The 26,436-nt window shown below is 39.5% G+C and overlaps 2 protein-coding genes across 2 annotated transcripts in view; both read right to left on the reverse strand.

Annotated features, from left to right (window-relative positions):
- The window catches only part of LOC112995743 (integrin alpha-1), a 75,038-nt gene extending 49,028 nt beyond the window's left edge, over positions 1-26,010 (reverse strand). Inside the window, exons 1-2 of the mRNA XM_026120911.2 lie at positions 25,992-26,010; positions 25,486-25,668 (exon numbers count right to left, since the gene is read on the reverse strand). Of these exons, the coding sequence (XP_025976696.1) occupies positions 25,486-25,513 (28 nt within the window). The 5' untranslated portion in view covers positions 25,514-25,668; positions 25,992-26,010. The remainder of the gene's footprint in view (positions 1-25,485; positions 25,669-25,991) is intronic.
- On the reverse strand, positions 14,655-20,390 carry LOC135324396 (protein pelota homolog). The gene is made up of 2 exons (XM_064500503.1): positions 19,271-20,390; positions 14,655-18,119 (listed from the first exon to the last, which is right to left on the reverse strand). The coding sequence occupies exons 1-2, from the start codon at positions 20,345-20,347 to the stop codon at positions 17,688-17,690; spliced, it is 1,509 nt and encodes a 502-aa protein (XP_064356573.1). The 5' UTR covers positions 20,348-20,390; the 3' UTR covers positions 14,655-17,687.
- Positions 26,011-26,436: the final 426 nt, after the last annotated feature.

Consider the following 26,436-nt stretch of genomic DNA (forward strand, 5'->3'; position numbering starts at 1 on the left):
CTAAAGGCCACAGATTCCAGCTCACCTCTTCAAACACATCCTCCTACAGCTACCAAAGGTGACCCATGCATTCGGTGCTCTGTGTGCTCCATCGCGACTCCATCATCTGCTGACAGGGAATTTCTTCCCAATAATGAAGTATGGACAACTATTGTGATTTTAATGATATACTCGCTATACTAAATGCTCTTGAAGTTTCATGAATCTATGTTAATGCGGCATTTTCAAATCTCATAATTGTAAAAGAATACATTTCTAATCTTCATGGCTAGAAATAAAAGTTTGAAAATGTGAAAAGCTGAAAGAAAAAAAACCTGGAAGACAAATAAAAAATGCCAGCTGTTTGCTACTAGCCCCCAAGCCCTCATGTTTCTGAGCGAGGTCAAATTAGATCTGGCTATAGTGGTAAAGAGCCTCCAAAAAAATATCCAGCTAAAGGAGCCAGGAGGGGCCAGACTGATCACAGGCAAAAGGAGGTCACTCTCCACCCAGCAGGAACTAGCGCTGTGGAAGCTGCAGACAAAGGATGTTTTGGATGCTAGAAGTTATGTAGATTCAAGGGGTAACTGAGTGAGTCCATGAAAGAGAAAACTACTGCAGGCTACAAACCACACAGAAAGCACATCTGGCTAAGGAAATCCCTTCAGCTGGAAATGTTCGGAAGCTGGAAGAACACACAAGAGGAATCTTCCACCCGCTTGTCTAGGCCTTTTTTCTCTAGGTATCTACGTTCATTTACTGCTAGAGCCATACTGGACTAAATGCAGCCTTGATGTGATCCAGTATGGCTACCCTCATGTTCTCTCAACTTCTTATTCTATTTCAGCCAGAAATCAGATGTTTTAAAGTCTGATTTTGTATACAAATCAGGTGGCATGTTTTAATATGCAAAGGTATTATATGACCTGCTGTGGATTCCAGGGTCTATGCAACAGCATGGGCCTAAGGTTTTTGAATAAAAGTGTCACGATCAGCAGCATAAGATTAAACTATAAATAATAAATAAATCTAAAGCTATCTTATTACATTCAGATTCTATAAAAGGAAATCTTGCTAGTCAAAGATACATTCAAATCCACAGATGGTAAATGGAAAATAGAGTTATGGTGACCCCCATTACATGGTCAACTGATAATAATTTACACCGTTTACTTAGAGTAACCTGGCATTCACAATTTGTTTCATTTTTAGTGCAAAGAATATTGCACAACATAAGCTGATGTTTCACAACATTTAAAAACATTAATGACTGAAAATCATATTTTATATTAATAACAATATTTAGCTTGTACTCTTCCAGACTTCCAGTTTCTGTCTGATATGTACACATTCTCATCTGTCTCTAGCAAGGTTGAGTAGATAAAGTGAAAAGACTACTGGCAGAAGCAGTGGAAAATGTTGAGGGAAGTTGATGAGAATTGTTTCAAGATTTATGTGGATTAAGGAGAAAAAAACATTTTTGTGAGGCATGTAGTATTTGACTACATACTCAGTCACAGTTACTATACCTAAATTATCAGGATTTTGAAATATTTCACATGGTGTTAACAGAATCACTAAAACAAAATTCAGATCAAAGGACTAATCAGAAATGCTGAGAATGAATGTATATCAAGAGAGAAAACTCACATCCCAGTTTTTACATCCTTGTTCAGTAACAAACCGGGCAGCAGAGAAGAACTAGGACAACCTCTCTCTCATTGCTGATTTGAACTGAATTAGAAAACTATCTAGTGCATGAGGCATTCTTTGCCGAGCACAGTTTGTATCTACACACCAAAGGTTAATGCTCAGTCACCCAGACAACAATCCAAATATTATTTCTACTACAAGCCTAAGGTAGTAGCACATACTTGTCCAGTAGCCACTAATATGAGTTTTTCAGTTACAGGATCTTTTAACCAGACTTTCACGCCGAGTCTGCCTGGTTCTTCTGCCTCGAAACAGTTTGTGCAAAAATTCTTAAAATTGAATTCCCTGGCACTTGTCTGTGCGCATATGGCCTGGCCACTCTAATCTCTAGCAGAGAACTGCAGAATAAGTACTCACATGCTTTCCCAGAATAGATGGATATAAACACAACCAGAACAGTAGCACGAAGTCTAACACTTGGCTCTTTTCTGAGGAAAAAAAATCACCACAAATCACCCACAATAAATGACATCATGTTTACTGACTTAACCCAGAAAAGAAAGTAAATTTAGGATAGATTATTTTATCTGTGTACAGTCTGGGGCAAACAACCATTGCATGCCCTATAAATCGTGGTTATTCAGAGAAATACTCATGTTTTTTGCAAAACTTGGAAAGGAAAAAATTGCATTTGGTATTCAACAACAGGAGTTACGTGTTTACAGGGATTACATGGCACACTACCTCTCTGTTACTGTGTTTTGTTTCTCACTTGCTAGCATTTCAGTACCTTTACTAATTCCTCTGCAATTTGCAAGAAAAGACTGAAACAAGCAGGTCTGGTTGTTGAGGAGAACAAAACAAGCAGAAATATCTTGCAAAAGTATGTATAACTGGAAAATATTGGGAAACTCCATAAAAAAAAAAAGCTTTTAGGGGAAAAAAAAAATCAGACTACATCTATCCTGGGCAATAAAAGAGGGCAGAGAAATTTAAGATGAAGATAGGTCACAAGTAGGTATGCGCAAGCTTGTGCTGCTGTTCCCAGCTAGTTGGAACCAAGCCAGTTATAGAAAAGAAGCGCTGTCCTGTGGGAAGTGCAGCACCGAGCCCAAGCAAATGAATTCTCCTGGAATTTGAGTCTTCTAGCTACAGCAGCACTACACTGTGGATTTAGGTTCAGAGCTGGACTGCATCTGGCCGGCAGCATGGGAAGGTTAAACATGCACCTGCTTGTAAAGACATACCTATAAAAATGCTATTTGTGAAATGATGGGTCCAAACACACGAAAGCAGATTCTTTGCTGGTGTAGTAAGTGGAAGAATCTTCACATTTTAATTTTTGCTTCATATGTGATAATGCCACCAGTGGATTATATAATCTTGTTTTATGAAAAAGAGTTGTAGTCACAGACTTTCCAAGTGGAAGGAAATATGGATGTGTGGCACAATTGCCATCTGTGAGCTCGGAGGCTGGAGTACTTTGGCCTTACTGCGGAAGGCCAAGAAGGCTGTGGTAGGAATTCATGCTGCATTCAATTCTGGCTGGCTAAAATATCTGTGTATTTCAAATAAAGCTGTATATTTAAAAAAAAAAGTTTTCAACTTGTCAAACATTTATCAGTAGAGCTTAAATGAAGCCTTTTGTTTTTCAGGGCTACACAAGAACTTTTGTATAATTTTGCCTGCAGCTTTTTTTCTTTAATCTTTAACCTTTGAAGAGCAAAAGACTGACTGTCTGGAACAAGTCCAAACAATCAGAATAATAATAATAAAAAACCTCTTCATTAATAAAGTAGATAAATATCCAAAAAGACAAAGAAATATATATTTGAAAGTGGTTCCAGATTCAGTAGCTTCAAGCTTTTCAAAGCCTGTGAAGTGTTTTATATAATCCATTAAATAAAGCTTCCTTTGTTGGCTTTGGACCAAATAATTTGTACTGGAGAACAGCTTTAGAATGCCTGAAAATGTACTGAATCAAAGCTTTGTAATGTGGTCCTAGATGAGTTACACAATATAAAAGACAAAACTTTTAGAAATACAATAGTAGAGTCCAGGAATACATGCCCCACTTGATTGTCAACTGAATAAACCCATTTTGTTTAAAAGTTTGGAAGAAGTTGTCCAATCAGTACAATTCTTAGCACTTTGCAATTTCTCACAGAAGGGAGAGAAAGCCTTAAAGATATGCAGTCATATATGGAAAACTTTGTGAGGTCACTTATTAGACTTGCACAGATGTATGCAAAGAGGCTTAGAAATCTAGCAGCTTGCTGAAGGCCAAACGGCAACTCCCAGACAATGTTTCGGCTTATCTCCTGTGATCTCCAGTCCATCTTTTGGATAGAGCCCTTCCATCATCACTTAACGCCATTCAATTCCCCTACAACTTTAGTGCTTCTCTCCAGGCCATCCTCCTTTGCTCCTAAGACCGTTTCCTCTTGAACATTCTGCTACAACTTTTGTTTCCTACCATCTAGCTTTATCTACAAGCCCTCAGGAACCTTTATCTATTGACTTTCCTTGTTTTTTTCTTTTTTTCTTTTTTTTTTAATATAACACTATATTTATAGTCATCTATAACTAACTCAAATTTCACATAGAAAGTGTGGTTAAAATGAGTGTGTAGTTATTTTCCAGAAATAAAACACAGAAGCTTAAAAAGGAACAAGACATTACTTTCATGCAAAAGGTTAAGTGAATAAGCATAGGCACTTTAACCTAAAGAAAAATGTATTGTTCACAACCCTCTCCAAAACTCCTCATGGAGCATCCATTTGGAGATTTTCCTCCACAACAAATTTCACTAGGTTGAGAGGAAGAGTTGAGTATGATGTATCAGCTTGTTTTATACAAGCTTTCTTGTACAGTTCAGTTTTGCTGAAACTCAGTTTTGCTGGCTGCTGTGCCACTGCTGTAAGCTTTCCTCTCTGCAGCCTTGTCTCAGCCAGCCTGGTAAGCCAAGGACACACATGGTCTAATCCTTAGCAAGCCCCAAAGTTAGTATCTCTTCTCCCATAGCGATTTTTTCATCCAACTCCACATTGTTAACAGGACTGCTTTTCCTACATTAAAAAGCATAGTTCTTTAAGAATTAATGATTAATTTTGTTACTGTTATCCTAAATAAAAAGGCCAAGCAGGGTCAATTAGAATCTTATGTTTTATTTTGAACAAAAACAAGTATGATGCTACGTGAGTATCCAAAACTTTATTTCTACTGTGCTATAAAATTTTTAAATATTTTAAAGTATTCTTTTCAGAGTCCCTATGAAATTAAATTCTATAACACTGGCTTAACTGGAGGAAGCAAACCCAACATTTTCACTCAGAAACAAGTAGCCTCCAAGGCTGCTTTAACTTACATAATCACATAAACCACCTCAAGCAATAGTTTCTTAAGGATTATGCCTACGATTCAACCCAACATGTAGCTAGGTTGTGCAATAGGTAGTGCAACCAGTTAGGGAGGTCAACTTGGTCACTATCTGCTAAAGGTATGACTCTCTTTACACAGCACCCTTCCACTATGGCTAATGATCAGTTAGCTTATGTGTATCTTTGAATTAGGGAAGTGTTCTACAATTTCAGAGTTGAAGCTCATGATAAAAGCACATAAAAGCTTACAGGAATATATCAGAAATTCTGCGGCAGAGATGTTTGAAGGATATATGTTCAACAGTATGTGTTATGCCTAACCTCTACCCAAAGGAGAATTAATTTTGCTAATATAGAGAATGGCAACTTTTGTCATTGTGGAACATGCTACTGAGCTTTCACGATCTGAGTATGTAAGTATAGCATGAAGGAAGGAGAAGGCACTGAATACTCATCACACTGTAGCCAAACCTGTGAGCTGGAGTAGTTTACTACTTGTCAATGTTCAAATGTGAATTGCAAATCCAGTTTCTACATATTCTTAAGTTTCCTTTGAATCTGTGCTTTGTGCTTATGCTTTCCCTTGCCAGCTAGCATGCAATCTTTGAAAAATGAAATAAAAATAGTCTGACAAAAATTCAGGGAAAACTGCCAAACATTGCAGTCAAATTAACATACTTCTGAGGATGGACACATTGCCGCTATGCTGATTTTTAATGTATAAAATATACTGTTCTCTTGATATAGCAAGAACATGAACCATGGCACAAAAAAATGCTTTTCATCAGTCTGTCCAAATGAACTTAAAATCACCCATCTATAAAACTCCTCAGGAGGAGAGAAACAATCACAATTCCCTTTGAACATTCTGGGAAATGTAATACTCACAGAACTGATGTAAAAATAATGCCTAGTTGAAAATTCATGTTACTATCTCCCCACCAGGACCAAGGACACTTTTGTTTTTGCCTTTCTGACCTATTATCATTATTTGTTAATTAATTTCCCCAATTATTTTTATGGATTTCTGGGTAGATTTTCTTAAAGGTCAGCAGTCTTAGGGCGGAAATGCTTTGGCAGCAATAAAAGCGTTCTGAAAAGCAGCAACTTTTTCCATTTCTTTACTTCAGAACGGCTACAAACTCATGTCTTTCATTGCCTTATGCTCAGCATAATCACTGGCTTGCTCTCAGCTGAATCACTAAAGGCTTCAGGAAGAGAAGAAATCCTCCAGAAGGAAGTGCAAATAACCTGACAAGACCCTCTCACACTCAGGGGCCAAAGCACCGCAAAAATTAAATCCAAGCCAGTTATTATATAGTACAGCAAAAACACATGCAGTCAGCATGCATGCTAAAAGCCATTAGTCCATGGACTCTGTTTATCTGATGTCTCTGAAAAGCATCAGTATCAATTCAGCTATTACCCAAGAAAACTGTAATAAGTGTGGTGGAATACACATGATGGAAAGTCACAAATATGTAGCTCTTCCTTTTGCCTTATACACCTCTTCTGCGCTGTGATGTAGTGGAAAAATTACCAAAAAGCAAACAGACAGCTTGACCAAGTTAAAATTGAAGAGCCCAGTGGGGATATAGAGACTTCAGTTAAATCTCAGATGTGCAATTTAACAACAACAAAATCAACTTGCAAACTATAATCAAGTTGTACACAGAATGTCTTTCCTAATATTTCTGATAACAGATCTATGATAATTTTCACTTGAATATAGTAGAATAGTCATTTTCATATCTGAGCTCCTTTCTACTAGAGTAAGAGGGAATCATTATGCTACTCCATCTTCTTATGCCATGACTACATAGAAAAAAGAATCCCTTTTCCCCCCATTGAAAATATTTACTTCCTTACTTTAATAGAGACCTGAAAACTCTTACCTTCTTAGCATAAAGACTTTATTTTCAGAATAACTTTGTATTCAAAGTGCAGCTAACAAAAGTTGCAGCAAAATGTAAATCAAAATGATTTTTACAAAACTGAACTCCAGTTGAACTGCATGGGGAGACACTACCACAGCCTATAATAGAAAGCATTTTTACAGAAGTAAATATTCTAGTTAAGTTTAAAGTGACATTTACAAATTTAAATAATGATACTTGTGGTTTTCTGAGAGCAGAACTGGAGAGTAAGGGATGAAATTTGCTGTTGCTAAAACAAATTTTGAAAAGTTTAAAAAATTCTTGACATTGAGTTTAGACTGAAAAAAAGGACCATCATCCAAACAGATCTGATTATCTATTGCTTTTAATTATTTGCAAGGAATAAAGCGGTATCGTCAATAATATTATTCAAGATGTTGTTTTAAGCATTTTCTCACATCAGTAACCAGAAATCCTGACTACAGTGGGAATATATTTGTTAAGACATTGCTACAGGCAGTAATGGAAAAGAAAGTCATTATTTGTTGCAATGTTGGAATTCTCCCAAGAAAGGGCCCCAGATGCCAGCACTTCTCCTATCGTGAGGTCAAACAGTAGTGCCTCTTCATCCCCAAGTGCACAGCAGATAAATTCCAATGTGGAATAGTCTGTTCTGTTGTGTGAGAACACAGCAGAGCAGATGCTGTCTGTCTGTTTAAACGGATCACTATTAACCTACTTAGTAGCAAAATCTGGTCTATTCTTAAGCACACATTGGCAGGGATAATCACAGTATCAGTTCTCTACAAAACTTCTAGAGGTGTTCGGGTTTGCACCTTTTTCCTGTTCATTGGGAAAAGGGAAGATAATCCTCAGCCAGTCTCTTTCCTTACTCCCCTCTTCAGTTTTGTGCTCCTGAAGCAACAAATAGTTAACTGTGATAAGAACGCTTTGCTTGCACTGCACAGTTGAAAAATGTGGCTCAGTGACAACATACATTATACATTTTTAACTGAGAAACCCAAGCATTTAGGGATGTGGGACTGCAAGTGACCACAGCGGTCATTAAATCCTATCTTCCATGAACATAAGCAACCATAAAACAGCTGCCTAATCTAGAAATAGCCACAAAAACACTTCCACATACCACAAGTCACAAAAGACACTGCACTCTAAGAAAAAACTTAATAGCAATACAAAGTTTGCTCATCATTCTACACTCCACTTTGACAGTTGAACAGAAAATGACAGAAGAACAACTGGTATTGCACTAGGCAATTCATAAACTGCTGCTACCTAAGCAGCTTTACTCATCTCATGGCCTAAAAAAAGCCCAACGAAGACTTTTACAGGCTCCCCATTTTATCTATCAGTGTCTCATCTCCAGTGTACCTACAAAGTGAACATAATCTACAGGTAACAGACAAAAGCTAGTTTTTATGTGAATGAATCAATATACCAGTAATTCCCGGAGTGGCATACAGTGTCCACTAGGGCTAATTAAAAAACCTGATGAAGCCATAATGCCAACTTTGCACCAGTATATCTCAGCTGAAATGGCAGCAAAAAATAATTCTAGCATATGTTAGAAACTTACTCCCTGAAATTTTCATGTGTGACATCTTTGATGTGGAATATACTCAAGATATGTGCCCTTACCATTGTCATTTCATAGTGCAGTTTGGGAAATAAAGTCATTGAAAAAAATGCATTAACAGTTTATAAGGCATTTAATATTATTCTTTCCTGTGTTATATTTTTATATACATATTTTGTTTTTAATTTCAAAATTTAATACATTTTCCAAAAGCTAGAATAACACCATAAATTATCAATATTGAATAGCAGCATGTAATATATAATATGCATATAATAATATGCAACCATATCTACTAAGTCTGAAAGAGAAATAGAAACAGATACTCTAGCAATAACAAGAGAACATACACCTCCTTTGCTGTACTGTTGGTGGAGGGATTTTATCTGCAAGCCAGCTAAAAGCATTATAGAATTAATCTCAGGTCTTTTTGCTACAAATGTTCTTTTCATTGGTCAGTAAACAATTCAGGGAAATTTGGAACTAGCCATGAAGAGAATATCAGAGGAAGGTTTGTTTCCCCCCCAAAAATTAAAGTCAGACTGTGGAGGGAGAAAAACATCCTGTTTTTTAGATGCAGTTTAAGATAGAGCTTTCTACATGAATTACTGGCGCTAACACCTTACCTTTCCCACCCACAGCACATGAAGTACAGCCGTGATTTTAAGATATCCGTCCAGCCCAGTTCTGTTCAGAAAAAGTATTCTAGAGTTAACAACCATTTGATAAAGAATCGGTTGTTCTTTCTTTCGAAGATCTGTGTCAACTTCACAGAAGTACCACGGAAGTTTAACAGTTAGGAAATGTTATTTTCTTGTGTAGACATCTCTTATTCGGGGTAAATAGAAGTTTGAGAAGCTAAGGTCAGCTACTCCATTTTTGGTGATATTTAACCATGACTGAATTTTCCAAAGTCAACAGGAGCTGCAAGTATTCAATACTTTTTTAAAAAAGACCTTTTAAAAATGGGAAAAAGAACCACATACCACGAACTTATATTTCACAATACTCCTTGAACTTTTGTAAGTATTTGCTTCCATATCAAAGATCTACCATCAGCTTTACATAAATAACATCGGACTTACAGTTTCAGCAGTAGTAAAAGAGCAGCAACTGATCGCTTTCAGTCAGCTGAAGTTTGAGAAACAATCCCCGCTAATCCGTAGGTGAGGCCTGTACTGCCTTGCCAACTGGTCTGTCTTTTGAGATGTGCAAATATATGCACTAAGAATCGGACTGATACAAACAGGGCGACCTCAACATGCCACTAAATCAACTACAGTGACAAACTCTCTGCTTCTGTTCAGAGCGTAGGGTACAGAACTGCTGAGTTGATTCCTATCTGTTGCTGGCAACTACAGTGTATCTTTCAAGCTCCACACTAAAGAGACATTTTGCTCTGATTATTCTTACTGGAAGGCTGTTCCCACTTCTCATTTTTCCAGTACTAGAAATTTTATACACTCCAGCATACAGTTATTCCTGGCCAGTTCTTATGTCAAAAGTATTTAAGCTAGAGAACGAATTAGTTTTGAAAGCGTCCTAGAAGTGAAAACATTCAATATCAAAATACTACTGTCTCAGGCTCTAAACATTTTCAGTGACAATTCAATAAACGCCCCCCCCTTGAAAAAAAAGACTAAATTTTTAAACCTATCTAGGCTATAAGGACAGGTCTTCAAAATTAGGAAGGGTTACATTTGCAGTTGTCAGTGCAACATTAATTGGTTCTTTGTGAACACTTAATAGGATCTTTGTATCATAATAAAAATAGCACACGATCGTGCAAGTAAAGACTTGCATAAAACATATGCAGATGACTTGCAATGGCTTAAGCAATCATAAATCTGTTGTTTACCAAGATCAGAATGCTTGGCTGGACATCTAAATGACTGTTTATCAGTAGATTTTTAATAACTGATTTTGAAACTTTTAAGAGAAAAAAGGCATAAAAACTTGTCATCAGAATGGCTTGACTAGTAGTCTGGTTAATTTAGAAAACAACGGTTTAGTTCAAATGCAACCTAAAACACTTGTTAAAATTAAAAAATGATTGAAATCTTTCAACATGATCCTTTTTTTCTGCCTTTCTCTTACTGTTTCTTCTCACTGTTCAAAAACTCTGGAGGGTTTATTTCAATCATCTTTGGTTGATTTTCTATGTCTGATTAGAAAGTTTTCCTTTGCCTATCAAGCTGGTTGCCACCACAACACATTTGCCTGTTTCATAAAGCAATACATACTAACTTTGTTAAAAGAAAAAAAAAAAAAGTTGCATTCACACACAGGTACAAAAGAAAAAAAAAAAAACCCGCAGCTTTCACAACCCATAGCTATATCAATGACTCCACATGTAACATTTTATAGCATGTTTCCCCTATCAGAAATTATAGTGACTACACAGTGACAGGATTGGCAAGGTCTCTCGAGCTCTCAATATTTCAATTTCAGACTCAAGGCTTCTCTACCTTGGGTACAAGCCTAATCACATTAGCTGGTACCTTATTGTTGCCCTAAACTGAGGATGAGTTGTTAGAATCAAGTGCAAATATTTGAAACATCCACTGCTGCTCTCTTTGGGGAAGAGGTCTTGTGCTTAGCACAGTTTCTCCTCTTTTTTATAGAACCATAACCTTTTTTTTGTCTTTCCTCACTGTCCTGGAGGTGGGAAGAGCTCCCTCACTGAAAAGCTGCTCCTTTTCTCCCTCCTGCCACCACTGCACTGGCAGTTCCCAGGTACCACCTTGCAGCAAGGGCAGCCCGCATGCCAGAGCACTCAGCCGTCCTGCCAGGCACTGACGTTCCCCCAGGAACATATTTAAAAGAAGTCTAAGCATCATCTGTTTAAACTTCTCCTATCTGTACCCTACTGCCGTACAGCAGTTTCCATTCAGGACAGGAATAACCTACACAGGATAAAGCAGTCAACTTTACCTAAGGGAATGGAAGTGGTCCTAGGGCAACTATTTGGGTAACATAAATAAATGTAATTAATACTCTCACAGCTAAATGAATGTATTTATGCCTGTATCAAACACCTGAAGAAATCACTAGACTAAACACTGCAGGCCAAAGTAGATGCAGTTCTCTTTAGCAAAACCTGCTGCAGCTTACAGTGTGCAGAAACCTCTGAAGGAAAAGTTCACGATCCTTTGTTTGATAGCCAACTGTCAGACATCCTAAATATAGTAGTTGCTACCAAGCTCCTCCAACCGCAAATTGTTCTTGAGGTCTGAAGATACAGACCAAGCCTGCATCCTACATCATTCCTTCAGCTACCAAATGGAATTACGAGCTAAGAGTCTTTTAAAAAATTTATTGTTACTATGTTCTTTGACTCTTCTTTCTTTCCTCCTTCCTTCCTTTTCCTCTCTCTCTACATACATTTTGTCTTTCATTCCCTGGGTTTTAAGTCCTTCCAGTTAAAAGTCCTGTATAAACATTTACTCTAAGTGGCTAAAACTTCTAAGAATTTGTATTGAAGCTATATGGGAAATTATCCGCCTGTCTTTGAAAGTTGATTTGCTTGACTGTCATCAAATCCCAAACCTTTTTGAAACATGAAGCCCTACCCAGGACTTTTTTCTGAAACATGAAGACCACGGTTGCGGTCTTGGGCAGGAACAGTCCCAGCTTTAAATCACTTTCCTGTCTTGTTCAGATCAGAAATCTGAAAATCATCTCCTGCATCCCAAGAGATATCCCACACGAGTGACACAGACAGTTGTGGTTCAGCTGTCTCAGCCAAAATATATTTAGTTATTTATACAGTGTGGAATAGTACTTACCAAAGAGACTAATAGAAAAGGGAGCGTCTTTAGCCTCTTGCTAACAATGAATCAGAGAACCATCTAAGGCTTCATGTCTTTTGTCCCATATGACTCCTTTGCTATTCTAAGCTTTGATTAGATATTCCGTTTTGGACCAGAGGGGGGAAAAAAAAACCTGTCTAGTCTGGTATGCACGTTCCTAAAAGGAAGGACTGGTTTCAACTAATTAAGATTCTTTAATAAAAAGCTATTTTGTCGGAGGATTCCTTATCAGCTCTGAGTTGAATTCTAAGTAATTATTAGAGCAGCGTGACAGTAATTACATTATCTGTGAACATTGCATTTCCAGAATTGAGAACAATTAGAGATCAACATAGAAAAATGTGACAGGAGCTGGCAGTGCTCGAAAGCTGCTGCTTAATGTTGCATTTCCCAGAAGATATTGACTTGGAAGCAAGTGCAGCTCTGATATCAGCTCCCCTCTGTTTCTTGTACAGCCCTCAAGTGGGACAAGAGGAAGAATTATTTTCAGACAACAGAATAAACAAAAATGATTTCAGAGACCTTTTCCTCACACTCCACTTTAGGCTAAGACACCTTAGGAGACAATTTTTGCCAGAAAAGCTATACTGCATTTCTAATACAGTCAAGCTTAAAAGTTTAGAGAGAATATGTGCTACAGATTGGTTGTTACAATGGAGATATTTATTTCCTTTACACTCTACATCATCCAAGCAGTAAACTTCAATTCAAAGTCACTGCACTGTATAAGTCAAGTAGAAAAAATGTGGCTGGACTAAGCATTATGTTTTTTAAGTCACACAAGCAACTTGACAGCCTATGTTTACTCTTTCCACTACTGAAAAACCCCAGGCTTAGTCCACGTCAAAGCTTGAATTAAGAATTATAATAATAATCACAAGATCCAAGTGCTTAGGTATTTGCTTAAATCTAAATTAGCAGAGTTGTAGGTTTGTAGAATAGTTTTCTACACAAAATTTGAATACAACAGTCTTAACACAAGTTGTGCCTGTTATAAGAGAATCACAGATGCTTCAGAATCAACTAGTGTAATGTCATCTCTCTCTTCCCTTCCCACCATAGGCAAACCAAACTAAAATTGAAAAATCATAAGCTCCAACAGCAAACAGCATGATTATTTAATGATGTCACAGAAATATGCAGGTGAATATTTAACAAGAACTGAGGTGGGAAGTCTGAAGTTTTGCCTTATCCAAAAAGTATGGAGCTAAGTGGATTTCTGAAGTCACTCCTCCTTTTTTTTGTTTTATTAATTTATCTTGAGGGGATTCCAGTTTTTCGTTATAAACAAGGAGCCTTAATTGCAGGCTTTCAAATTGCAGTTTCACATTTTGCAAATTGCTTTCTTAAATCCTATGTAGAAGAAACAGACCAGACAGTGCACAGAAGTGGCTTGGAATAAAGCAGTGTAAAATTTTTGAGAACATGTTTTTCCTACAACACTACACATTTTGTTTATGAAATAGACTTATTTTCTTTAGAAACAGAAATATGAAAACTTCAGAGAAAAGAAAAGCTCTGGCCAACTAAAAACATCACATGCACATAGTTTTACCTCCCACCTTGCCTTTATAGAACCAAACACAATTCCCAGACGGATGATGCAGCTTCCAGACATAAATTAAAGAACCTTAAACTGTAAGTAAGTTAACTGAGAAAGTAGCTATAACATGCTTTCACAGAAAAAGGCAAACCAAGGTCAGCGGCTTAGAAGTAAATTCAGTAAATCTTCAAAGGGGAAGACTGATTTTATTTTCAGGGCTACTTAACCTTTAAGAAAATAGTAGCAAATGATCAAAATTACTTCTGACATTTACATGGCTTTAAAAATAACATGCTAGTTACATCACTAATTAAGCCGAAGTGCTATGGCTTGCGTTACACAGATGGCCAGAGAATGGTCAGAAAGATTCCTCTTGCAAGATCATTTATTACCAGCATTTTACTCAAGTAGTCTACACTAGGGAATGCAGGAAGGAGGGAGAGATGGGGAACTCCCCAGGTCAAGTAAAGTGGTTTACAACTTTACTAAGAGATTTATGTTTTATTTTGCTTTATACCTAATAAGATTCTTTACTCTATTGCTTGTGGTGACCTTATGTTTTGCACCAAACTTTATCCTATAAACACCCACAAAATACTGATATAATCACAACTGTATTTAAATGCCAAAGGTGACACGACTAAGAAACTCGGATTTGTGCCAAAGTATGAGTTTGCAAGAGAAGCTCTATGACCTAAATCAATGAAATTATTTGCATCTTTGGAGCTAACTGCAGACCAGGCTTCAGGATCAAGTGAACTTTGTACTTTTTAAAGGTTCCTTCCCACAAAACTTAATAAATATTAAAAAGTGTTACAACATGTAACCATTTATTTTGAAAAAGGAAAAAAAAAGGAAGATAAACCATGTTATTAATTCACAGAATTACATCAGAATCAATCAGAAGTAAAAAATAGGATATTGTTTGAAATTACTAAGCACTTTAGGTTTAAGAGAACAATTTCCATTTTATGGACAGATTTTAGTTTATTATTTGGTATGTCTATTTCCAAAGAAAGGACAAGAAAAATATTTTCCCACGCCTATAGCACTTACCGATTTAAACTGCAGATAACATGCATCTTTTTAAGTGCTATTACAAACAGAAGTTAAGGTCTTTGTTAAGCAAGTATCTTTGCCAATATGGACTTTACAAACCAATCAAAATTCCCTTAAATATAAAAGATACTAACATCCCTGGAATTTTGCCAGGTAAAGCATCTGCACTATTGAGCATAGCCTACTTTCAAAACCAAGCCCTTAAGCTGTTTCCTGAAACAGGATGCATTTGTCTACATAACGATTGTGTATCTATTCTACTACAAAAGTGCTTAAAATAAAAAGCCCACCCTTCCATACTTTGGGCAACTACATAAATTTCTTTCAGAGACTTAATGCTATGGTAACAGTATCTAAAAAAGGAAAAGACACAATTCATTAGTTATATAGTTGGTGCAGAGTTTTAACTCTGAATCTAAATATTTCAAAGAATCGCTATGAACATATTTTCTTACCAAATGCTTGCCGTTTTACCTTAAGATAAAGATCAGACAACAAAGTGGTTGTATTTTTTCTTAGTGAAACACTAAGACAAGACACAAATAAAGACTTGCACAATTGCCACTGTAACCTTCCTACAATCTGCAGCAAAACTTCCAACGTTTCTTTTCTAAATGGAGTAACTTGGCTCAAGTTGGTCCAAAAGAAGAGCAAACCATGCTACAGTCTAGGAATAGTTTTATTCCAAGTAAGTTAAAGTGTTTTATAGCTCTTTTAGTTTGCTGGGAATTAAATTAAGAATTTCCCACTGTAATACAATTTTAAGCTTAGGCAGCTTTAGCTTACAGTGGCAACAAACTGCCAATACTTATAAGCACAGAAACGTTAATATAGTAGTTTATCTTAAAAAGAGAAATTAATAACTCATTATTTAGACAGTATGAGACTGTTTAATGCAAGTATTCATTTGTTAAATAATACTTATTGAAGGTCTGATTCTTCCAAGTGTTGAATACATTCTTTACATTTAACTTAGTGTATAGCAGGAATCCAGGTGCTTGCTAGTTGGCCAAGTGTTTAGGCATCTTAGGCAGACTTTTATAAGAACAAACATCATTTTTAAATTAACTGGTTCTAACAGTTGAAAGAAACCTAGCTAAGGATTGTGGGATGGAGGGCATTCAACACCACTCAAGACAAAACTAAGGCTCAAACAACATAGTTGTGTACTCTGAAAGAACTGATATAGGACTTGTCTTCACTGACAGGAGAATCAACATCCACATAGCCTAAAGAGCGCATGAAGAGAACACGAATTAGAGCTGTACTTCATTAACATTATGTGGAAGACAGGATGGAAGAGGGCTTTTAATTCAAAAAGACTTCCCCATCTTGGACTATTATATTATCATTATATTATCAGACTATATTATCAGATTCACAGAGCTGGCATACATCAGCATTAGAGTACCTTTAAAAATATTTTTCTGAAGTTAATCTGCCTAGACTGAATGTTTTGAAACTTTTATTTTTTTTGTTTTAATTTTTACTCTTCCATCATTATATCCCTGTCTGTATTTCACAAGTCTTTGGTAGGTTTTCTTAAATTTGATTTTCAGTTTTGGCAAGTCGCTCACACCTCCTCCCATTTAAATAAATAAATAAAGCTTATTTACACACATTGCCTACACCATCAACCCGGGGTTTAAATTAACTTGGCGTTTCCTCGACCTAAGATATAATGTTCACTGAAAACAACTCATCATAGTTCTGGGAGTACTTTTGTTATAGTAAACAACTGGAAAAGCAACACTTATTTTTACAGTTATCAGTATCTTAGGCTGAAGTTTGTTTATAAAAATGTAATTTATATATACAAGCTATAAATTGGAAATAAATGTTTTTAGATGGGTACATTGGTAGCGAAATAACAGATTGTGAAATAACAGATTATGAAATTATCAGAACTATTAATAGTCGAAAGATTCCTAACAAAAACAGAGATCTGTTTCTGTAAGCCGTAATTATATTGATAACGTTCTGCAGAACTGGGCATGAAATAATCCCAGTGCCAATTCATTAGAAAACAGTCAATTGCAAAACACAGTGTACCTCTTGCTAGCCCTCAGAACAATCTTTCAAGAAATCATCATTTAAGAGATACCTCAAATGAACTTACTGGGCTCCACAATATGTCCTGCATCTGCTATTACATTAGGGAGGAAATAATCTTTCAGAAACTAGACCTTTTAAGTTGCCTCAAATATCTCCAAAAGTATGCAAGTGTACAAGTACACACATGCACCGAAGAAAGTCCCTGACAGATGACATTCATCCCATTCCTCTACCCTTCTTCCTAAGATGTGAACAGTGAGTACCTAAGAAGATTAAGCTTAGTTTGGAAAGGTCTTGCCTGAGGAAATTTTTAAGATTTATTGTATTATTAATACTGCTTTCAAGCACTTAAAAACAGAAATAAAGACAGTCCGACATGTTTCTCCCTCTTAATTTATTATCTTTTCATACACATTCCAAAACATTAAGCTGCCAATCTGCATGAATATGCAAGAAAAACAGCTTTTGGGAGTGAAATCAGTTTCTTGTACTGCTGAAAGTCCAGGGTGTAACTTGCAAAAACAATCAGCTCCAATCCACAGTGTATCCATAATTTGTCATAGAACAGATATCCATCAGAGTGCTAAGCAGAGCTTTATACTGTAAGAAATGCCATCAAAAACTTAAATTACATGTCATGGCACATCTGCACATAGTCTTTAGGAAGGGAAGGCCTTTGTTGTCTTTTCAATGTGAACTGAGAAAAGAGAAGGTGGAATGAAGTCACCATTATCAATCTTCTTCAGAGCTAGATCCATCTTCCTGGTCAGAGAGCTCGGCAACAGGAAAGCGCAGGATAGCTGCCACCCCTGTCAACTGCCCAAGCTGCTCCCCAGATACATGAAGGCTGGAGAAGATGCGCACTGTGCCCATGTTCTCCCGTACGCTATCTACCAATTTAACATATCGAGCACGTGTAGCCACATCCTGGTGCCGGAAGAGCTCATCACTGATCAGCAAGGTGTCAATGGCCATGGCTTCATTGGCCTTCTCCACATGTTTTAGACCATAAAAAGCCCGGTCTGGCTCATGCTGCAGCATTTTATAGAAGTCATCTAAGGCTTTGACCTCACCCGCTGCCTTAGTGTCAGAGAGACGGCTAGTTACAGCTGGGTCACAAAGGGCTTCCTTCAATGCGTATTTATGTCCCGAGGAAGAGTGGACCTACAGTAAACACAGTTAAAGATACATAATATTAAAAAAGGACCATTTTCTTGATTAACCAAGCACAAACATAGTTTCCACTCTACATAATATTTATCGCGCTAATTATGAATTTAGCTTTTATTTGAAACATAAATGATTCTTTTCCTAGAAGAGCTCCTCTCCTGCAACCCCAACCTAACCCAAATCCCTCAAACTTTGTATTTTAAGAAGTGTAGGAAGGATGCTTCTCTTATTCAAAGACTGCCTTATATAAACAAGGTATTGTACAAAGCCCCAAGGTAGAACCATGTGGTTCTGCTGAGAAACTAGGTCTTCTTTAGCCTTTAAAGCATGTAAGAAGAGGAAGACCTCTTAAGGTTGCAGAGACATAGCACAAAAGCATCAAGCCTTGCATTAGAGGTTTGCAGACATACTAGCTATGCAGTAGCATACATCAAAGCCTTTCACACTTTCTGTCGTCACTTTGCTATAAACGCAAACAGACTATGTACAATTTAAGACTCCTAAACTTTGTGCCCATTAAGTACTGGGACCCCCCATAGTTTTGAAGGCCTAGGTTACAGCCCTGCTGTAATTCAGAAGTGATAGCCCTATGAAACTTCTATTTTATATGCTGGCTTTGCCTTTTTTAATGAACAGAAAATAAGACATTCAAGCAGAGAGATAGCTAAGCAGCAGGAAAAAAGATGTGGTTTGCATAATCTTTACTCATTTACTCCAAAACTAACAGCAACATTAACTAATGTACACTACACCCAGGTACTTCAATATTTTTCTTTTTTTAAAAGCTTTAGAAAGCTGTTATTAAACATATATGCCACACAGTATGGCAGATTAACAGCACAGTTAGACCATTTTCCAGCTTGTACTTTAGTGTTAATGAGGCAATAAATATGGATTTTAAGGTGGTTTTGAATATTTAGTATCTTCTCTACTCCCCTTCAAGCTGTCCTAGAAAAGAAACATCCCTGTCATGCATAACTAGCCCATAATTTGAGAAGCACCAGAATAATCTCCTCACAATGAGAGAAAGTTATATTCTCTAGAGAGTGAATTATTTCCCACCATCTTCTTAACTCTCTTCCATTAACACAGGCAGCTCCCAAACCTCTGTGATCACCCACTATAGAGGCAGTTTAGGCCCTTACCTGCAGGAACTTGGACCTGTTCTCCAGCAGGAGCTTGTTGTCGGTCTTGACTGCCTGCTGAAACATGTAGTCACAAAACTGCTCCCGCACGAAGCCTGGGCTGGCCACCAGCACACACTTCACCACCTCGAAGTTGATATGCCGCTGGATAGCCTGCACCACCTGCTCGTAAAATCTCTCCAGGGCCCGGTCGTGCTGAGAGCAGTTCCCTTTCCGCTTGCGAGGGATGTTCACCTCCACCTTGGCGCGCGTGAGGGTCATGCTGGGGGTGACGAGGCAGACGTGAGCCAGCCCCTCCTGCATGACCACGGCCGCCACATCGGCACTCCAGGCCGGGTCGCAGGCCTGCTCGATGCGCTCCAGCACCACGCTGTCCCACTGCTTCTTGGCCAGGGTGAACTGCCGGTTGGGCTCCAGCTCGATGGTGTGGTAGGCCCCCATCTTGACATACTCGTTCTCCTGGATGTTGGTGCCCTTGACCCGCAGCTGGCAGGCCTGCGAGTCGAAGTCGATGGCCTCCACGCAGAGGGTGAGGGTGGTGCGGATGCGGTTGCTGCCCACACTGCCCGTGGCCGACTCGGTCTGCACCTTGCGGATGGTGGAGGCCCGCAGGCTGTCGCCCACCTGCAGCAGGTTGTAGGTGTGCCACATGTCCTCGGGCTCCTCGGGGATCAGCGTCACCTGCCCCGCGTTATCCTTCTCCAGGTCCTTCCGCACCAGCTTCATCGCGGCGGCTCCCGGCGCCGCCGCCGCGCCCTCCGCTTCCCCTCGGCCCCGGCCCTGCGCACCCCGGGGCGGCCTCGCGGCGGGCTCTGCGCGCTCCTGGGCGGCCGCCCGGCCCCGGCGGACACGCTGCTTGGGCCCCGCGGCGGCGAGGCCTGCACTCAGCCGCAGCCGCAGCCGCGACGTGTGGGCTCCCTCCGGCACGGGCTGCCGGCTCCTCGCCCCGCTCCCTGCGCATGCGCCGCCAGCCCAGAGGCGCTCCCCCTCCCCCCGCGCATGCGCGCAGCCCGCCCGAAAAGGCGCCGGCGAGACGCGCGACTCCCCCGTCTCTCGGCCACCGTGCCCGGCACGCATGCGCAATACAGCGCCTGGCGCAGCGGGTCGAGCTGGCGCATGCGCACAGGCGCGGAACCGGCTCCTAACCGTCGGTGAAAGCGGTGAGGGCCTGCGGTAACCCCGCCCGCCCCTGCCCGGCGGGAGGCAGCCCGGCCCCGTGCCCCCTGCCCAGCGGGAGGCGGGCAGGACGGCCGGGAGGAGAGGAGGAGTGGCGGCTAAGCCCTGGCCAGGCAGGCTGCAGGGATGTCCGAAGGGAACCGCGTTCGGGGTAACGCACCTCCGTGTCGTGAGGCGGGAGGGGTCAGGGCCGTCGCTAGCCCTTTCCCCTTTGGGTTTTTATGCTGTCTTGTGTTGTGTCTGCGCATAGCACATCAGCTCGTTTCAAAAGAGATTATTCAGACTTCCAAAAGCCTTTAACACACTGCCTCACAGATTAAAATAAGAGACCTACATAGTTGTGCAACTATATGGATGTGGAAGGAAACTCCACAAGGTGGGAAAGAAGTAGGGCTAAATAGCCATTTTTCATTGGAGTAATAAGTGAATGCCGTGGTACTTCAGGGTCATGGACCACAGCCAGTATTATCTAACATCTGGTGATGTGGAAAAGAGGCTGCTAGTTTGATAACATTTACAGAGTGAAAAGAAAACCAGTCCCAGACTGGATCAGAACCTGAACTGTTATTTTGGCATTGCACTTAAACCATAACTGAACTTCAGCCTGAAGTTTATGGTTAAACTTACAATATCATTTTACACATCTTTGCTTCAGTTACACTTGAACCTATACTGAAACGATTGAAAACTTGACCAGCTTCCTGAATCTGCAAGTTATTTCGATCAGAAGGAGACAGCTTTGAGAGAAGCTTCAGAGACAGCTAAGCACATTCCAAATGAAGTCTGAGGTTAACAAAAGTAATATTCATTGAAAAACCTGTAAGTTATCATTAAATTCAGATTAGTTCATTGATATTTGCATAGAAAAGAGACCTGAACAATAACAATATGCAGCTCAATGTGCAGCCTACCAGAAAAAAAAAAGAGATTGTCTAGAGAGTGGGATTAAAAGAAAAAGTTACAGTGCCATTATATAGATCAATCTTGCTGTTTCTTCTGAAACACAGTGTATGGTACTGGACAGCCCTTTTCAGAAAGAATGTTGGAGATTTAAAAAGAGGAAAAGAAAATGAACAGAGAATGGAAAAATTGTATGAAGAAAGATTGAAAATATTTAATTCAGAAAGTACACAAGCTAATATGCCAAAAATATGTATATAAAATGGCAACTGGAATACAGTAGGTAAATTTGGAGTGTCTGTATACTCAGTCTGCTAATAGAAAAGCAAATTTAAAATTTTTAACAAAAAAGTTCTTGGATTTTTTTTTGAAAAAACACTGTGGACTGGCATGGGATGGCTTTGAGGTCAAGGATTGAATGAGATATAAGACTATGGTCAGATTATACTGTATCTCCCACTGTGGTGTACATATAAGTTTCAGTTATCTAGCACAGGTCACTGATTGGGACAGGATACCGAGCACAGGTTAGGTCCAGTAATGTGTGTTCTGTGTTTCTAAGCTTCATACTGATGTAAAAACAACTTTATCAGATATTACATAACAGGATTTATTTATGAGACCTCAGACTCTCTTCCTGTGAACACATGTGCTTAACTCTGTTAGCATGAATAGTTTTACAGAAGGAAACAGGACCACCCAAAGGAATATAATGTAAGCACATGCATAATTGTTTTGTTAAATTTGGGCTTGTATATGCTTGTTATTTTGTGTCAATATTTTGTGGCTTAGGCAGAGGTCAATATTTTGTAGCCTCAGCTTTTCTTTAGAAGTTCCTTTCACTTATTTTTGTAAATGCTGCATGATGAATTTGCTTTATGATTGTAAAATTGCAAAAGTAAACCTCATGCTATTCTCTCAAGTAAAGTTAGCTGTAGTGCATATTAACCTTTCAAATTAATATTTATATGTCTATACATATTTTTACTATCCATTTACAAAGTTTTCTCTGATCATTGCTTCCGGTCTTCTAATTCTTACATGCAGCTTCACATTCCTTGTGATGCAACATATTTCAAATAGAGGTTTCAAGTTGGCATCCAGTGCCATTAGACAATAAAGATTCAACTCATGCAAGCACGTAAGTTGCTGCCAAGGATAAATACAGTTGCTGCATTAAAACAAACAAACAAACAAACTTGAAACAAGGTTGAAACTCAACATAGTAAATTGACTCTTGTTGTAGAAAAAGACATTTTAAGATGCACTGGAGCCCTTTCTCAATAGCCCTTTCTATGAGATTTTATACAGTTACAAAAAATGATCTGCAAATATATTGTAGCAACCTTAAGCTTGAGTGATGCCATCCACAGTTAGCAAGATTATCATTGCCTTAAAAAGGAAAACATTTTTGAGATGGTGATGCTTTGCCTGCTCTGGTAAAAAGTAGCTTCTGGTTGTTGTTACTAATTTGAATGTTAAAGAGTGAGCAGTAGAAGAAAGGAATTACCTGTCCAAAAATTTAAGAACCAAATAACCATAAGTTTGAAAGTTCATGCTAATTTTGATAAGGCCAAGGAGAGATATGCATTTGATTTCAGTAGTGCCAAAACAAGCATATACTTTACATACAGTTTTAACACAGAAGTTCAAAATTACATGTTCAGTTTCTGTATTGGTAAAAAAATAAAACTAGATGCAGAACCTGGGAGTTCTTGTCCTTTATCATTTTTTAAAAATGAATTTTTGAGATACTAATACTTGCAGCAATTTGGCATCTCTTTTCAGACTTTCTTAAGCACAGTACAAGAAGAGATAAAATGTTGATAGCATATATACACAAGATTTTCAAAGCCATACTATTTTTGCAAGATCACTGTTTTGAAAACATGTGAGACACTGCCCTACATCTTCAGGTGTCTTAGACCACCTTTGTGGTCCAATAGTCTTGATCAGCTACTTTACAAAGAAGGGTTTTGTACACATTTTAGGCAAGACAAAGTAATTTTAATAGGAGCCCCCCAAGCCTTGTTAAGCCATTATAACTAGAATTCATGCAGAGATACCTTAGTCCTGTATAAGCAAAACTAGCGGGAAAGTGTCTCATACATAGAGAGAAATGTGCTGGAAAATGTTGAAAGTAATTCTTGCAAGAGCAAAGGAAGATAAAAGATATAAAAGGGCAGAGATAAACTCAGAAAAACTTGTGCATTTTCACCCCTTCCCCACATTGTTTCTATCCAGACCTGCATAGGCTGGAGAGAAGCACAGTTTTCTGCCTACAGTTCTGTTTGTATGGCAACTGGCTTTTTCTATGACAAAGATGAGTACTCTTGATTAGTATCAAGAACACAACCATCATCACCAGGAGGGAGAGGGCTGAGTAAAGAGAAGGAAGTGGAGTTAAAAGCTAATGAAACTTTTTGGGGTTGATTTCTTTCTTCCTGTCTACTGAAATGTAGGGCTAGGAGATAACTTCAGCAGATCCCTAGTTCAAACACTTACACAGAGGTGAGATGAAATAAAGCTCAGCAATCCCTTACAGATGCTTATCCAACTTCGTAAAAACTTTTAGTGAAGGAAATTAGGCAGTATTTTTAGGTAGCCCCAGTTCTAATGATTCATTGCCTGAAGAGTGAGAAAGTTCTACTGAATATTCCCTAAACTTTCTGCATAGCAAATTAGCAACCATTCATCAGTCTCTTTATAAGCCAACATATGCAATACAGGAAAAAAATCACAAATGAGTACTCTCACTAAAGGAAGCAAGTATTGACTTGGAATAATATTCTCAGGTAAGAATACTTCAGTAAAGATGCATATTTACAATGCTGAGTTCTCTTTGTCCTTTGACTTCTCTTTTCTACATAAACCTAATTCCTTCAGCCTTTCTTCACAGTCATATATCCTCAACTTTTATCAAGCTTGTCACTCCTTTGTCCACCCTCTTCAGTTAATCAGCATCTTTTATTTGCCTTCCTGTACTCCAAACAGAGGCCTCACCAAGTTGAGCAGAACATAAAATCAGTATAAATACACAAACACACAGACCTCTATGCACCTCCTGTATACTACTGTTCATGCATGCCAGAATGAATTTACTTCCCCCCCCTTTAAGCAAGAGGAGCACATGACCAATTTCTATTTTATTTTTGATTCCACTGTAGTTCTTAAATTCTTTGTCTTTATTTTTATGACATTGTTAAGTTAGAATTCTTGATCTTACTTATCTGGGCTAAGTACAAAAGCCAAACGACTACATTCAGATTTTCACATGCTCCTGTATCTATACTTTCTTGCACGACAAGCACAAAGTAAAGGGGGAAAAAGCCCTACCTAGTCTTGCCTTTTCCCCACTCGCTGCCGCTTGCATTTTGATGAGTCTTATGAAATTGATTTCTTTCTCTGTACTGCCTCACCAGCGGAGCTCAGACTGCCTCAGGTTCACCCTGTGTGCTGGTTGCTAGCTCAAGGGCTGTTGGGGAGCTGTGTCAATATTTCGAAGCATACGAGTCTCAGCATTGCCTTAACCTCTTTCCCACTTCTTGGATTGCCCTGATTTCAGATCCAAAACGTTACCACTAGCTAGGGAGGGTGTTACTTGCAGTGTTTGTATTGCTGTTTTGCTAAAAAAAGAAAATAAATCCCTAACAATATATGAAACCCTAAAAGGAAATACTACATGTTTGATCTCCAGATCTTTCTGAAGTTAGTTGGGTCCCGTTAACTGCTTCCTCACTTCCCCTTTTACCACTCAGAACATCTGAAAGCCAAAGGGAGGAAAACAGAACAGCTGCCCCAATTAAAAAAAAAGTTGCTAGCTGCACTTCTTTTCCCCAACAAGGTTCAGTTACAGTATTTCTTCCCACCCATTCATCATCGTCTCGCAGCCTCCCCCCCGACTGTAAGATTATTTTAGGAATCAAAGCCCCAGTGAGAAACAAACCCCAGGAGTCTCTTAGGAGCTCCTGCTGGCTCGGGCAGGGCATTCCCAGGGCAGGGAGAGACCGAGGGAATGCCGAGGGGGGGATGCTGCCTTCGCGGGTGCCAGCCCCCGACACACTCATCCCCCCTTCAGGCGGGGATCTCCTTTCGGCGCCTGGGTGTTCCAAGGAAGAGAGAAAGGGGTTTTTCCTCACCTGCCAGCATCCAGTAGGAGGCAGCCATGCCTGGGCTCCTGCGGGCCGGGGGTCGGGAGCTCGGGCCGAGGGCAGGGGCGGCGGGAGCGCTGCTGCCGCCGGCGCGCCCGGCGGTGCCTGCGCTGCGAGTGGAGCTCAGCGCTCTGCGCCTCCTGTGCGCCTTGCAGCCGAGTTAGGCATTTCCTGTTTGTTATTCAGTCTTTACGTTTTTCTTCACATCAAGAAGAATTTAGCTTCTCCCCCCAACACAAAACTTCCCTCCCGCCCCCCTCGCCCCAAAGACCTCTGAGCTTTGGAGCCACCCCCCCCCACGTAGAGTGATCCCAGCGCCGAGATGTACAAATAAAGCCAAATCTCCCCCCAAGCCTCCGGCTGCAGCCTGCAGGGCGCTGAGCAGACCTTAAAGGGCCATCTGCCCGCTCATAACTAATTAATAGGTGTCTCCCGCCAGCCAGCCAGCCCCCTCCTGGCAGGGCAGGAGGAAGCCGGGCTTGCCTCACGGCTACCTCTCGCTCGCTCCTCAGCAGGAGAAACACATCCCTGGGGTAGGGGATGTGTTTGGCTGGTCAAGCTTTATTTCTCTTACATCACCCCTTAAAAACGCGCTCTGAGGCCGGTCATTTGCCTGTAGGAGGAAGCCGGCCACCCCCTCCCCATTCTCAGTGGCTCTGGGGCTGCAGTAACTTAGGAGAGAGGACGATTTTGCCAAGTCTTTGCTGCTCCCTGGGCTTTGCTGCGCTAACAAAAAGCAAGACAACTGCCTTTGCCCTCCTCTGCCCAGTATTCGCATGGCATACTTCCCTGCATCCCTGCCCCCAGAGTGGCTTCACTAATAAATCACTGAATAAATCGCAAAGGTAATAATCAGCCAGGTTCAGACCTCGGTTTTCAGGGTTCATTAAACAGCCAGTGAAAGAACAGCTTGCAGTACTTTTTCTTTTTGTACTTACC

Source organism: Dromaius novaehollandiae, chromosome W (genome assembly GCF_036370855.1).
Source record: "Dromaius novaehollandiae isolate bDroNov1 chromosome W, bDroNov1.hap1, whole genome shotgun sequence".
Taxonomy (NCBI): Eukaryota; Metazoa; Chordata; class Aves; order Casuariiformes; family Dromaiidae; genus Dromaius; species Dromaius novaehollandiae.